The 14462-nt window shown below is 45.3% G+C and overlaps 1 protein-coding gene across 1 annotated transcript in view; it reads left to right on the top strand.

Annotated features, from left to right (window-relative positions):
* LOC122542020 (serine/threonine-protein kinase BRSK2-like) overlaps positions 1-14462 on the top strand; it is a 175407-nt gene that overhangs the window by 113905 nt on the left and 47040 nt on the right. Inside the window, exons 3-4 of the mRNA XM_043679311.1 lie at positions 7207-7292; positions 10304-10444. Coding sequence (XP_043535246.1) covers positions 7207-7292; positions 10304-10444 — 227 coding nt within the window. The remainder of the gene's footprint in view (positions 1-7206; positions 7293-10303; positions 10445-14462) is intronic.

The raw sequence follows: 14462 nt of genomic DNA, 5'->3' as shown, positions 1-14462 counted from the left end.
TTCAGTTAGACCATGGCTCCTCAACACCATTCACCATCTGGTGTCCCACGTCAGCTCTTCCACACAGTCTGGGGTGCAGAGCATTAACACTTCATGTGTGACACATTAACAAGATGACTGTCCCTCAGGCATAGCTCATAAGAGGGGTATGTTTGCGAATGAGTCCACAATGTCCATTACTACTTGCCTCTCCTCATACAGTAAAGCATATGTGCAGCTAGGACTGGACAACAATCAGGGTTTAGGTTTTACAGAGAGAGAGAGACACTAACCATCTCCAACAAGAGAGAATTGAAACATTGCCTCTGATCTTTAACAGCATTGTCATCACTGAATCCTCCCATTATCAACATTCTGGAGGTTACCATTGACCAGAAACTGAACTGGACCAGCCACATAAATACAGTGGCTACAAGGACAGGTCAGATGTGAGTAATTCAATGGGAAATAACTCACATGCTGATTTGCCAAAGTCTGTCCACCATCAACAAGGCACAAGTCAGGAGTGCAATCCCCATTTGTCCGGTTGAGTACCGATCCAACAACACTCTAGAAGCTCAACACGATCCAGGACCAAGTAGATCAATGTCGAACACGGCCGGAGTTTTACCTCTGAGTCCACTCAAGCCTTTCACCATCCATGGATGAGTTGGCAAGGAACTGGGCACCTAACGATGCCGCATTCAAATGGGTGGTGATTTGGCACAAACGTCAACCACCTTCAGCTCTCACTTTCTCCACCATTGATGCACGTTGGTGGCAATGTGCAGCATTTAAAAATGCAGGGCAGGAACCCACCAAGACCCTTTGGATGGCACCTTTCAGACCCGCGGCCTCCACCATCCAGACGGACAAGGGCAGCCATTGTGCGGGAACACCAAAGTCTCCCCATTCCCCTCCAAGCCAGACACTGTCCTGACTCGGAATGATAATGGTCATTCTCTCACTGGCACGGAGTCAAAACGCGAAAGCTCCCTTCCTCACTGCACTTGGGTGCCACAGAGCACTTCAAGATGGTGATTCCCTACCAGCGCCCTCTCACGGGCAATTAGAACATCAGGCGGCAATCTTGTCAGTGATGCTCAAAACCCACCAATGAATTGGTGATGTGCCCATTCCTGCGCCACCCCAGCACGTGGTAAGGAAAGGATAGCACTGTCATGGGATCTGTCTGTGACTCGGCAAATTCCAAAATTCCACAACCTCCCCTAACTACAGCAACAAATACTTTGCATTTATGTAGCGACTTTGTAGTGGTAGAAACAGCGTCTCACAGGAATCAAGACGAAATTTGACACCAGGCCATTCGCGAAGGTTTCAGCAGCAGAGGTGACCAAAATCATGGTCAATGAGTTTGGTTTTAAATGTCACCTTTAAGGAGGTGGACAACTTCAGGGAAGGACTTGGGGCTTGGGTCACTGAAGGTGCAGCCACCTCTACCTTCATTTTGTTTCCTCCCCTATGACGGTTTTGTCTTCTCTCTCGTTTTCCCTTCTTCCTGATGAAGACAGTAATACTTGGAAAAGAATGTATTGGTCTGAGTTTGAAATCATTGATCGCAACATTGGTTTTGGAGGATGTAGAGTGGAAAAACAAGGTGATGTTGTTCAAGCCAGATGCTTGAGCTTCATTGGAACTGCACAGCAGACCAATCTCAGTGGGAGGGTAAGACGGAGAATTAAAATTACAGGCGACCAGAAACACGGAGCCTTCGAGAGAAAAAGGAGAAAAGGTCTTACGCCTTTGGGATTCAGTGGTGCGACCACCATGGCAATGCCTCAGCCAATAGGGATTGATTTGCCAACCAATCAGTACCCTTTCTCAATTGTTCAGGAGGTGAGATTCTCGCTGCAGGATTCCCAGCTGAAATAACTCCACCGAGGCAGGTATCCAATCACTCAGTCACCCTTTATTTACACAGGTACAGTATATGGATTCAGACCAGCTAGCTCAGAGACATCCCTGGAGTAAGGAGAGTCCCTGAGACTCCTATTTCTTCTGTCAGCCAGGGCTCCCTGATTGGACCAGGTTAACAGCCCCAATCAGGGAACTGGTACTCAATGAGATCTAACTGACCTACCTCATTCCAATCACTACATTAGCTTTCTGATGTGTTCTTGCAGCCGTAGTGTTTATAACGCCATTCCAACTCAGTTTCTGGTCAATGGTAACCCCCAGGGTGTTGATAGTGGGGCATTCGGAGAAGGTAATGCCATTGGATGTCAGGGGAAGATGTTTAAATGTTCTCTTGTCGGAAATGGCTGTTACTTGTGAAGAAATCCAGAAGGGGGCATCACTCGATAATTTGTGTGGTTCCAAAGAAAAACAAAATACCTCTGGAATCTGACACTTTCTTTACTAAAAGACTAAAGTGGATCTATCGGAGGTATTGATTTTTTTGTAGGATAATGTAATCAATGTTAAAACACTAAACCTAAGAGCAGGAGTCGACCATTTGGTTTCTCAAGCATGCCTCACCATTCTTTATGGCTGATTTTCAACTCCACTTTCCCACTCTGTGACCTTCGATTTCCTGAGAAACCAAACAATTCTAGATCTCAGACTTATATCCTCAGTGACTAAGTATATACTGCCCTCTGGGGTAGAGCATTCCAAAGATTCACAGTGGTCCGAGTGAATCTGTGTTTTTTTTTTGTTATGTCAGCCTGAAATAAACAGCTCTTTGTCCAAAGGCTTTTACTCATAGGATGAGGCATCGTAAGCAAGGCCATCTCTAATGTTGCCCATCTCTAATGTTGCCCATCTCTAATGTTGCCCATCTCTAATGACCCTTGAACTTGTGAGAGCATTTTAGATAAATGCGAGGTGTTGCATTTTGGGAAAGTAAGTCGGAGCAGGACATACAGTTAATGGTAAGGTCCTAGGGAGTGTTGCTGAACCTTGGTTGCAGGTTCATAACTCCTCGAAAGTCGAGTCGCAGGTAGATAGGAAAATGAAGAAGGCGATTCGTATGCTTTCTTTTATTGGTCAGAGCATTGAGTACAGGAGTTCGGAGGTCATGATGCGGGTGTACAGGACATTAGTTAGGCCACTTTTGGAATATTACATGTAATTCTGGTCTCCTTCCTATCGGAACGATGTTGTGAAACTTGAAAGGGTTTAGAAAAGATTTACAAGGATGTTGCCAGGGTTGGAGGATTTGAGCTATAGGGAGAGGCTGAACAGGCTGGGGCTGTTTTCCCTGGAGCGTCAGAGGCTGAGGGGTGACCTTATAGAGGTTTATAAAATCATGAGGGGGTATGGATAGGGTAAATAGACAAGGTCTTTCCCCTGGGGTGGGGGAGTCCAGAACTAGAGGGCATAGGTTTAAGGTGAGAGGAGAAAGATATAAAAGGGATATAAGGGGCAACTTTTCACACAGAGGGTGTATGGAATGAGCTGCCAGAGGAAGTGGTGGAGGCTGGTACAATTGCAACATTTAAAAGGCATCTGGGTGGGTATATGAATAGGAAGGGTTTGGAGGGATATGGACAAGGTGCTGGCAAATGGGACTAGATTAGGTTGGGATATCTGGTTGGCATGGACAAGTTGGACTGAAGGGTGTGTTTCTGTGCTGTACATCTCTATGACTCTATGACTCTGGAGGCAGTTCTGGGTCAACTAAAACTTTCTTTAGATATATAAAGGGCCAAACGTGGACATTGGGCTGCTGGAAAATGATGCTGCCGAGATAGTAGTGGGGAACAAGGAAATGGCTGAGGAACAGAATAATTACTTCGCGTCAGTCTTTATGGTGGAAGACATGTGTGATATCCCAAAAATTCAAGAGAGTGAGGGGGCATAGGTGAGTATGGTAGTCATCACTGAGGAGAAGGTTCTAGAAAAACTGAATGGCCTGAAGGTGGATAAATCACCTGGACCAGATGGACTACACCCCAGAGTTCTAAAGGAGGGAGCTGAAGAGATAGTGTAGATTTCAGTGGTGATCTTTCAGGAATCGCTGCAGTCATAGAGGGCCCCAGGGGACTGGAGGATCATTAAAGTAACCCACCCCCCTGTTTAAGCAGGCAGTGAGGCGAAAGACAGAAAATTACAGGCCGATTAGCCTAACCTTGGCCATGGGTAAGATTTTGGAGTCCGTTAAGAAGAATGAGATTTCTAAATACTTGGAAGTGCATGGTGAAGTAGGGCAAAGTCTGCTGCCTGACAAATCTGCTCGAATTCTTTGAGGAAGTAACGAGCAGGTTAGACCAAGGAGAGCCAGTGGATGTTATCTACCTGGACATCAAGAAGGCCTTTGACAAGGTGCCGCTGAGTAAGATAAAAGCCCATGGTGTTAGAGGCAAGGTGTTAGCACGAATAGAAGCCTGGCTGTCTGGCAGAAAGCAGAGAATAGGGATAAAAGGGTCCTTACCAGATGGTAGCTGGTGACAAGTGGTGTTCTGCAAGGATCAGTGTTGGGACCACAACTTTTCACTTTATACATTAATGATCTAGATGAAGAAACTGGGGGCATTCTGGCCAAATTTGCAGACGATACAAAGATAAGTAGGGGGGTGGGGGGGGGACAGATAGCATTGAGGAAGTGGGGAGGCTGCCGAAGAATTTGGACAGGTTAGGAGAGTGGGCACAGAAGTGGCAGATGGAGTACAATATGGGAAAGTGTGAGGTCATGCACTTTGGTAAAAAGAATAGAAGTATGGACTATTTTCTAAATGGGGAGAAAATTCGGAAGTCTGAAGTTCAACCTGGGAGTTCTAGTCCAGGATTCTGTCAGAGTAAACTTGCAGGTTGAGTCAGTAGTTAGGAAGGCAATGCAATGTTGGCATTTATTTTGAGAGGACTTCAATATAAAAGCAGGGATGTACTTCTAAGGCTCTGGTCAGACCATGTTTGGAGTATTATGAGGAGTTTTGGGCCCCATATCTCAGGAAGGATGTACTGACCCTGGAATGTGTTCAGAGGAGGTTCACGGGAATGAAAAGCTTAACATATGAGAAACATTTGACAACTCTGGGTCTGTACTCGATGGATCTAATTGAAACTTTCAGAATACTGAATGGCCTGGACAGAGTGGATGTTGGGAAGATGTTTCCATTGGTAGGAGAGACTAGAACCCGAGCGCACAGCCTAGAGTACAGGGAAGACCTTTTAGAACAGAGATAAGGAGAAACCTCTTCAGCCAGAGGGTGGGGAATCTATGGAATTCATTGCCACAGAAGACTGTGGGGGTCAGGTCATTGAGTATATTTAAGATGGTGATAGATAGGTTCTTGATTGACATGGGGATCCAGGGTTACTGAGAGAATGCAGGATAATGGAGTTGAGAAATGTATCAGCCTTGATTGAAAGGTGGAGCAGACTCGATGGGCTGAATGGCCTAATTCTTGCTCCTGTGTCATATAGTCTAACCATATTGCTTTGGTTCTGGAGTCACATGTACACCAGACCAGGTAAGAGCAGCAGATGTCCTTCCCTTAAGGACATGAGTGAACCAAATGTTTTTTTTATGACAATCAGTAGTAGTTTCATGGTCACTATTACAGGGATTAGAGTCATAGAGACGGACTGCACGGCAACAGACCCTTTGGTCCAACTTGTCCATGCCGATCAGATATCCCAACCCAATCTAGTTCCATTTGCCAGCACCTGGCCCATATCCCTCTAAACCCTTCATGTACCCATTTTCAATGTTGCAATTGTAGCAGCCTCCACCACTTCCTCTGGCAGCTCATTCCACACACGTACCACCCTCTGCATGAAAATGTTGACCCTCAGGACCCTTTTATATCTTTCCCCTCTCACCCTAAACCTATGCCCTGTAGTTTTGGACTCCCCTATCCCAGGGAAAAGACCTTGTCTATTTACCCTATCCATGCCCCTCATGATTTTATTGAATTGAATTGAATTTATTGTCACGTGTACCGAGGCACAGTGAAAAGCTTTGTCTTGCGAGCAATACAGGCAGATCACATTGTTAAGTAGCGTAGATAAGTAAATAATAGGTGAACAGCGGCAAAAACAAAAACACAGGTACAGGCGCATGTTAAGAGTTTGTGAGTCCATTCAGTTTGTAAACCTCTATAAGGTCATTCCTCAGCCTCCAATGCTCCAGGGTAAAAAAAAAACCCAGTCTATTCACCCTGTCCCTACATCTCAAACCCTCCAATCCTGGCAACATGCTTGTAAATCTTTTCTGAACCCTTTCAAGCTCCACAACATCTTTAGCTTTAAGTTCCGTCATTTTATCAATTGACTTGAAATGCTACCAGCTGTCCTGGTGGATTTCAAACCCACATTCCCAAGAATATTCACCTGGGCGTCTGGATAACTAATTGGGATGCCACTACCTCCCCTCATTGGCGTATTGTGCCCCATCCGTAGATTCCCAAACTGGGGAAAACAATCTCTGAGTCTGCGCTCAGATCAAGGCAAAATACTGCAGGTGCTGGAAATTCTGAAACAAAACCAGGATTTGCTGGAGAAATGTAGAATGTGGAACAGTACAGCACAACACATGCCCTCCACAGCAGCTCTGGAGAGAGAAAAACATTTCGAGTTCGGTTATGACTTCTTCGGATGACTTACTAAGTTTCTGCTGCATTTCAGGGCACAAGGATTGGAGGGGATATGAGGAAAAACGTTGTTACGCGGAGAGTGGTGGGTTGCTGGAATTCGCTGCCTGAGTCAGTGGTGGATCCAGAAACCTTAAACTCTTTTTAAAGGTACCTGGATCTGCACTGTCAATATTGTTACAGGCTATGGGCCATGAGCAGGAAGGTGGGATTAGAAAGGGTGTCTTGGTGTCTTTGGGTTGGCGTTGTACAAAATGGGCCGTATGAGCCTCTTCTCTGTCATTCCTATGGTTCTACGGTTCCCTGTGTCTGCTCTGTTTCATTGAGGTCATCTCTCATATTCCAGAGAATATAAAGCCAATTTGTTCAGCCTTTTTGTCATCAGACCACTCTGTCACCCCGTGGGAACCTTCTGGGGAATCTTCACGTTCTCCCAAGACAAGTATATTCCTCCCTAGATGTAGAGATGAAAACCGCACTCGGTTCTCCGGGGGGTAGTCTCAAGATCAAATGGATTTGAGCTATAAATTGCCCCAGATACAATTGAAAAGGGGGTGCAGGCCTGAGGATTTGAGTGGCTTCTCCTGTGGCTTTTTTTGTGCTGACACTCAATGCTGATGCTGCCTCCTGCTGCCAGGATTTGGTATAACAGGATTTTTCCTCTCTACAGGTGGAGCGGGAGATTGCCATTCTGAAGCTGATCGAGCACCCACACGTGCTGAAGCTCCATGATGTATACGAAAATAAGAAATATTTGTAGGTATTATATTTTTGGCTTGTTTTACAGGGTGTGCACTTGTTGGGTGGCCCTCTGACAATATCAGAGGGTACCCTCGAATGATTTAGAATGGTTTTGCTCTGTGTTAACCCAGGGGGTGATTTACAAGATGCTCAGTGGCTTGGAGTCGGAAGATTGTTGGGTTCCAGTCCCGCTCTGGAGACGTTTGTGATACTGAGGGCATGCAACACTGTCAGAGGTGCTGCCTTTCAGTGTGATGTTAAACTGAAGCACATTGGTACCTGAAATACCTTCATTTTCATGCACTGTTTGGGTGCTGCACTTCCTTCCCTGAAGGGCACTCATGAACCAGATAGAACATTCTGGGAGTTTTAATTATTATTAATAAGTGTGGTTTATTTCTGTGGGACAAGCTCAATAATGCTTCAAAAATGAATGGGGGCTCCTTTTTTTAGGTACACGAGGCAAGACAGACCTCATTTGCTAGTTTTTAACTTATTTCTCTGGGTCAGTTTAAATGCTTAGCCACCCTGGTGGGATTCAAACTCAACTCTCTGGAATGTTAGCCGAAGCATTTTTTTTTATTATCCAGTCATGGGATGTGGGCATCGCTGGCAGGGGTTAGCGATGTTCTCAGGGCTCCCCTGGGCACACCTCTGTCAGAAAATGTCCAGAGAGTCAATAAAAATCAAATGTAAGGACTAGCACAGATGCAATGAGTTATAAGGTTGAAATTGCCCCCAAACCCAATTCACTCAGAGTCAGGGGAGCTGAAATTCCATCCAAATAGCCCAGACTGCATTTAAACACTAGGCCCGTGAGAGATCCTACAAAATTGCTTCAACCTCTCCTCTTCCAGTTTAATTAAAACATTTAATCTTTATTGACAGTAACGTTGGATGTTCTTGAGACTCTGCACATTTTCCTGCCTTGCCTTTTGTTTGCTGCTCTCAGGATTTTGCGTCTGGAGTTGTTTCAGAGTACCAACTCTAATTTTTAAGAGAGAATTTCCTGCATGTTATAGAGTCATAGAGCCGTACAGCATGGAGACAGACCCTTCGATCCAACCCGTCCTTTATCTTCGTCTTCTTTTTACACTATCCTTTCGTTCTCCTCTCTGTCCTTCTCTGCTTCCCTGTCCCACCGTTCTGCTCCATACCTCCTTCCTTCCCTTTATCCATCCCTCCCTCTTCTCTTCTTCTGTCCCTCGAGCAGTCCTCCCTCCCTCCCTCTTGTATCCTTTTATCCCTCACACTCTCCTCGCTCTCTCCACCCCCCCCATTCCTTCCTATACCTTTCCTTAACCTTCTCTCTGTCTTCCATTCTTTCTCCTCTCTCACTTCTTCCTTTCTTTCCCTTTCTCACTCCTTCCTTGCCACCCTTGCAGGAACAAACGATTGGATTGTGGGCTGGTGAACTTGATATCAAGCTTTAATGGTTCATTGTGTTAAATTTCCAATTTCTGGTGAAATTTGCGCAGTGAGTTAATGTTTGCAGCAGAAATATAAATCATCTGGAACAGGAATAATGTCATGGCTTCAGATCCCTGACTGTAGTAGACTGCAGTCCAAACCCAATGGTCAGACTCCCAAAAGTAATGGCATCTCAGGCCTTCTGTTAAGCGCCACTGACTATTCACTGCTGTGCACCACATTGGCCTCTCCAGATGTCTCTCAGCACATCCTTGGTGTGCCTGGATTCAACTCTAAGGATCATCAAGAAGCTGCAATCACATCTCTGAGGTTAAAAGTGAAAATTCAATGGAGATTCAAGCTCAGGGCTTCAGCTATGATCCCCTCTATGGTCACATAGGGTCATAGAGATGCACAGCATGGAAACAGACCCTTCAGTCCAACTCGTCCATGCTGACCAGATATCCTATATTAACCTAGTCCCGTTTGCTAGCACTTGCCATATCCCTCTAAACCCTTCCTATTCATATACTCATCCAGATGCCTTTTAAATGTTGTAATTGTACCAGCCTCCACCTCTTCCTCTGGCAGCTCATTCCATACACGTACCACCCTCTGCGTGAAAAGGTTGCCCCTTAGATCTCTTTTATTATCTTTCCCATCTTACCTTAAACCTATGTCATCTAGGTCTGAACTAACCACCCCAGGGAAGATAATTTGTCGATTTACCCTATCCATTCCCCGCATGATATAATAAACCACTATAAGGTCACCCCTCAGCCTCCGATACTCCAGGGAAAACAGCCCCAGCCTGTTCAGCCTCTCCCTATAGCTCAAATCCTCCAACCCTGACAACATCCTTGCAAATCTTTTCTGAACCCTTTCAAGTTTCACAACATCCTTCCTACAGCAGGGAGACCAGAATTGCAGGCATTATTCCAAAAGTGGCCTAGTCAATGTCCTATGCAACCACAACATGACCTCCCAACTCCTCTACTCAATATTCTGACCAATAAAGGAAAGCATACCAAATACCTTCTCATACATGGAGAATGTCCAAAGGGAGGCAGGTTGACACCACAGCTATAGCCTCTCAGTAAAAGCCGGCACCTTTAAGAAAAGAGGGCAGTAAAAGGAAAGGAATTGGCATAATTGTCCAGGAGAAACCAGTAAAAGAATTCAGAACTGTGCCATTATTTCCAACTTTTACTTGTTTTTTTTGCGTTTTTTTTCTCTTTGGTGTAGGGGCCTGGTGACAGACTGGTCACCACGTGCGTTGCTAAGGGCCTTCATTACCAGGGCATAGAGACATAAGCCTCACAGTGTGTTGCTAACCTTGATTGTATAGGGGCCATGGAGGCAGAGCCCTAGTGTGTCAATTGCTAAAACCCACCGATACAGGCTCCTGGAGAGAGGCCCATTGCTAAGGGCCACTGAGGCAGCAGCCTACGTGGGTCCTAAATGAAGAGCCTCTGATTTAAGGTCCATTGATGCAAGGTATCAGTCTGGAGTTCAGTCTTCAGTCAGCAATAAAGCATTTGAGCGTTTGTGGTAACTAACTTTGCAAGTGTTAAGTACTGTTTTCAGTTTCATTGAATTTTCCTTTCTACTTTCAGGTACTTAGTGTTAGAACATGTGTCCGGAGGGGAATTGTTTGATTACCTTGTCAAGAAGGGGAGATTGACACCAAAAGAGGCTCGCAAATTCTTCCGACAAATTCTATCAGCACTGGATTTCTGCCACAGTCACTCGATATGGTAAGGAGCCATTTTTATCACTGGAAAGCTATCCCCCTGCAATTTTTCTCCCTATGTAGGACTGACATTGATTGAGGCTAAGGGTCCTTCTGTCTGTCTGTTCTGAAGGCACAGGTTCATGGCTGCCAACTTATTACTCAGCCCTTGACTACATAGTTAAAAATCACATGACACCAGGTTATAGTCCAACAGGTTTATTTGGAAGCACTAGCTTTCGAAGAGCCGCTCCTTCATCAGGTGGTTGTGGAGTACACAATTGTAAGACACAGAATTTATAGCAAAACTTTACAGTGTGATGTAACTGAAATTATACATTGAAAAATACCTTGATTGTTTAAGTCTGTCATCTGTTAGAATGACCACGATAGTTTCACTTCTTTATTATGTAAATCACAAAACTTCTTTTAAAAGTTGCATTCCCAGGTTAACTGTAACAATTGCTGTCAGCCCAGAATAGATGTTGAAGGTGTTAGCCCCCTGTGTTCTGTTGTCTGTGCCTATAAATTTTGCTGTAAGTTCTGTGTCTTACAATTCTGTACTCCTCAACCACCTGATGAAGGAGCAGCGTTCCGAAAGCTAGTGCTTCCTATTAAATCTGTTGGACTACAACCTGGTGTCATGTGATTTTTAACTTTGTACAGCCCACTCCAACACTGGCACCTCCAAATCCTGACTACATACATTGAGTGTTAACATCAGTTATACATCTGTGGTCAAGGTAGCATTTATTACCCGTCACAATTTTCCCTAAGAGAATTCCCCCTACTGTTCTTTTTGGGTTTATGGGTTGGGATGTCATGTTGAGTTGTACAGGACGTTGGTGAGGCCTCTTCTAGAGTACTGCATCCAGTTCTGGTCGCCCTGTTATAGGAAGGATATTACTAAGCTAGACAGGGTTCAGAAGGGATTTACCAGGGTGTTGCCAGGAATGGGAGGTTTGAGTTATAAGGAGAGGATGGGACTTTTCTCACTGGAAGTTGAGGGGTAATCTTATTGAGGTTTAATAATCATGAGGTGTATAGACACAGTGAATGGCAGGTGTCTTTTTCCTACGGTGGGGATTTCAAGGCCAGGGGACATATTTTTAAGATGAGAGAAAAAATATTTTAAAAAGGTATGAGGAGCACATTTTTTATACAGAGTGTTTTGTGTGTGAAATGTATGTCCAGAGGAAGTGGTGGATGCAGATACAGTAACATTTTAAAAAAACATTTGGAAAACATGAATAAGAAAGGTTTGGAGGGATATGGGCCAAGTGCAGGCAGGTGGGACGAGTTTGGTGTGGGATTATGGTCAGTATGGACTGGTTGGACCGAAGGGTCTGTTTCCTATGACTCTATGACTTTTTTAAAAATTCATGTCACTGGCCAGGCCAGCGTTTACTGCCAAAGGGCAGTTGAGAGTCACCCATATTGCTGGTGTCTGGAGTCACATGGAGACCAGACCAGGCAAGGATGGCAGATCTCCTTCTTCTCTATAGGTCATTAGTGAACTAGATGGGCTTTCAACAAGTATGGATGCCAATGGCTAGTTTATTTTAAGAAAAGCATTCCTGATTTTATATTGATTTCAAATTTCAGCATTTGCCCATGGTGGGATTTGAACCCATACCTCCAGCACATTAGCCTGGGGTTTTGGATTATTTATCCTGCAATATTACCACTACACTAGCACCTCTTCTGAAATGCTGCAGAGATTGGTGCCCAATTCTGGGTGCCTGACTTGTAGGAAGGACATAGGTTGATTCCAGGGATGAGGAATTTCCATTACCGGGACATGAAGAGAAACTGGGAGTGCTCCCCCATAAACCCTTCAGAGGGGGCAGCACAGTGGCTCAGTGGTTAGCACCGCTGCCTCACAGTGCCAGGGACCCAGATTCGATTCCAGCCTTGGGTGAATGTCTGTGTAGAGTTTGTACGTTTCCCACCTCCTCCACTGTGTCTGTGTGGGTTCACCCCAGGTGCACTGGTTTCCTCCCACAAAGTCCAAAGATGTGCAGGCTAGGTGGATTGGCCATGGGAAATTGCCGGTAGTGTCCAGAGATGTGCAGGTTTAGGTGTATTAGTCATGGGAAATGCAGGGTTACTGGGATAGAGTAGGGAGGGTGGGTCTGGGTGGGGGTGTTCTTCAGAGGGTCAGTGTGGACTCGATGGGCCAAATGGCCTGCTTCCACACTGTGGTGATTCTATGAACGGAGAGACGTTTGAGAGGAGGTATGATGGACAAGGTTGAAATCGAGAAGGGGCTTTGCTGGAGAGAGAGGAGCAGATGTTCAAGGTTTGTGGAATGATTTGTAGCTTGGGGTGCTGGTTGTCGTGGTTGGGGGTATGTTCACTGAGCTGGGAAGTTGATTTGTAGACGTTCCGGTGACAGGTTCAGTGCTTTGGAGCCTCCTGTGAAGCGCTGCAGTACTGGGGTTTTTGGAGTTTATTTGGTTCCGTTTCTGCCGAATCCGGTTGCTGGTTCTGGTTGTTTGTTGTAGAGGCCGATATATTGGGTTTCGGTCAATGTGCTTATCGATGGAGTCCGTGGATGAATGCCATGCCTTTGGAAATTCTCTGGCTGTCCTCTGTATAGCTGTTCCTATTATAGTTGTATTGTCCCAATTGGACTTGTGGAGTCGGGTTGAGAACAGGGATTAAGGTGATGCTCAAAAGAGTCAAAGTGAAAATGAGGAATAACCTCAAGTTTTAACTCGGCGAAGTGGTTTGGCTCTGGAATGCTGCGAAGGCAGATTCAGTGGTGACTTTAGTAAAAGAATTGAATAATTATCTTAAGAGTAAAGATATGCAGGGCTAAGGGGAAAGGGCAGAGGGGTGAGACTGGCTGAGGTGAGCTTGCAGAGACCTGGCATGGAAACAGCGGGCTGAATGGCCTCCTGCTGTACTGTGATGATTGCACAATCCGTGAGTCTCACTGCATGCCGGCTTCACAGGCTGGGAATAGCAGGAATCTCCCAAGATGCTGGGGCTCCTCGAAGGCAGGAAACAGCTGTAATGGGCCCAGTTTTAAACAGCAGCCTTGGAATAATCTTATATTCAAATCACGGCCGCACAGTGCAGGAATAATTGCATCGCACGAAGAGTGTAATCGCATTTCTGGTGGAACGCAAGTGTCAGCGCGGGGCTGGGTGATGAATGGAGCTGTATTTCAATCAAGGACCTGCGCAGGTCGGAGCCCCACGAGCTGTTTTAATTCAGTACTCGTCCCACACAACCAAACCAACACAGGAACTGCAGCAGCCCACGGCTAACCCTGACAGTGCTTGCTGCAGTGTGAATAGAGGCTTTCAGATTTATGATTGGGGATAGAGAGACAGAGCGTGTTTCCACAACCAGGGGGTTGGGTTACCGTGGAAAACAGGTTTGAAATAATTGGCGAAAGGGCCGGAGGAGAGGGGAGATTGAGTTATTTTTAACATACTGCATTGTTGTGACCTGAAATGTATTGCGTGAGGGCAGACTCAGTGATGACTTTCCAAGTGTCTGTCTGCTCCTGAAATCCTCTCTGAGTCCATGGTTACATCTCCACTCAACCATTTGATTTGATTTATTACTGTCACGTGTACTGAGGTACAGTGAAAAGTGTTGTCTTGTGTACTTTACAGGCAGATTGTACTATGCAAGTGTATCAGGGTAACACAACAAATTGCAGGAGACAGTGTTACAGCCACAAAAAAGTAAGTACATAAGTACGTTAGGGCCATAGAATAGAATGCAGAATATTGTGTTACAGCTACAGAGAGGCTACAGAGAGAGATCAACATTAACATTAAAAGGGTCCTGTCAAAGTCTAATAACAGCTGGGAAGAAGCTGTTCTTGAATCTGTTCATACGTATATACAAATTCTGTATATTCTGCCAGAAGGAAGAAGAGTATAACTGAGCTGGTCTTTGATTATGTTCGTTGTTTTCCTGATGCAGTTGGAACTATGGATGAAGTTGGTTGGATGGAAGGTTGGTTTGTGTGATGGACTTTCCTGATGAAGGGCTTTTGCCCGAAACGTCAATTTTCCTGC

The sequence above is a fragment of the Chiloscyllium plagiosum genome, chromosome 39 (assembly GCF_004010195.1).
Source record: "Chiloscyllium plagiosum isolate BGI_BamShark_2017 chromosome 39, ASM401019v2, whole genome shotgun sequence".
Classification (NCBI taxonomy): Eukaryota; Metazoa; Chordata; class Chondrichthyes; order Orectolobiformes; family Hemiscylliidae; genus Chiloscyllium; species Chiloscyllium plagiosum.
Note: the sequence above shows the minus strand (reverse complement) of the source record. Positions and strands in the feature narration are given on the sequence as shown.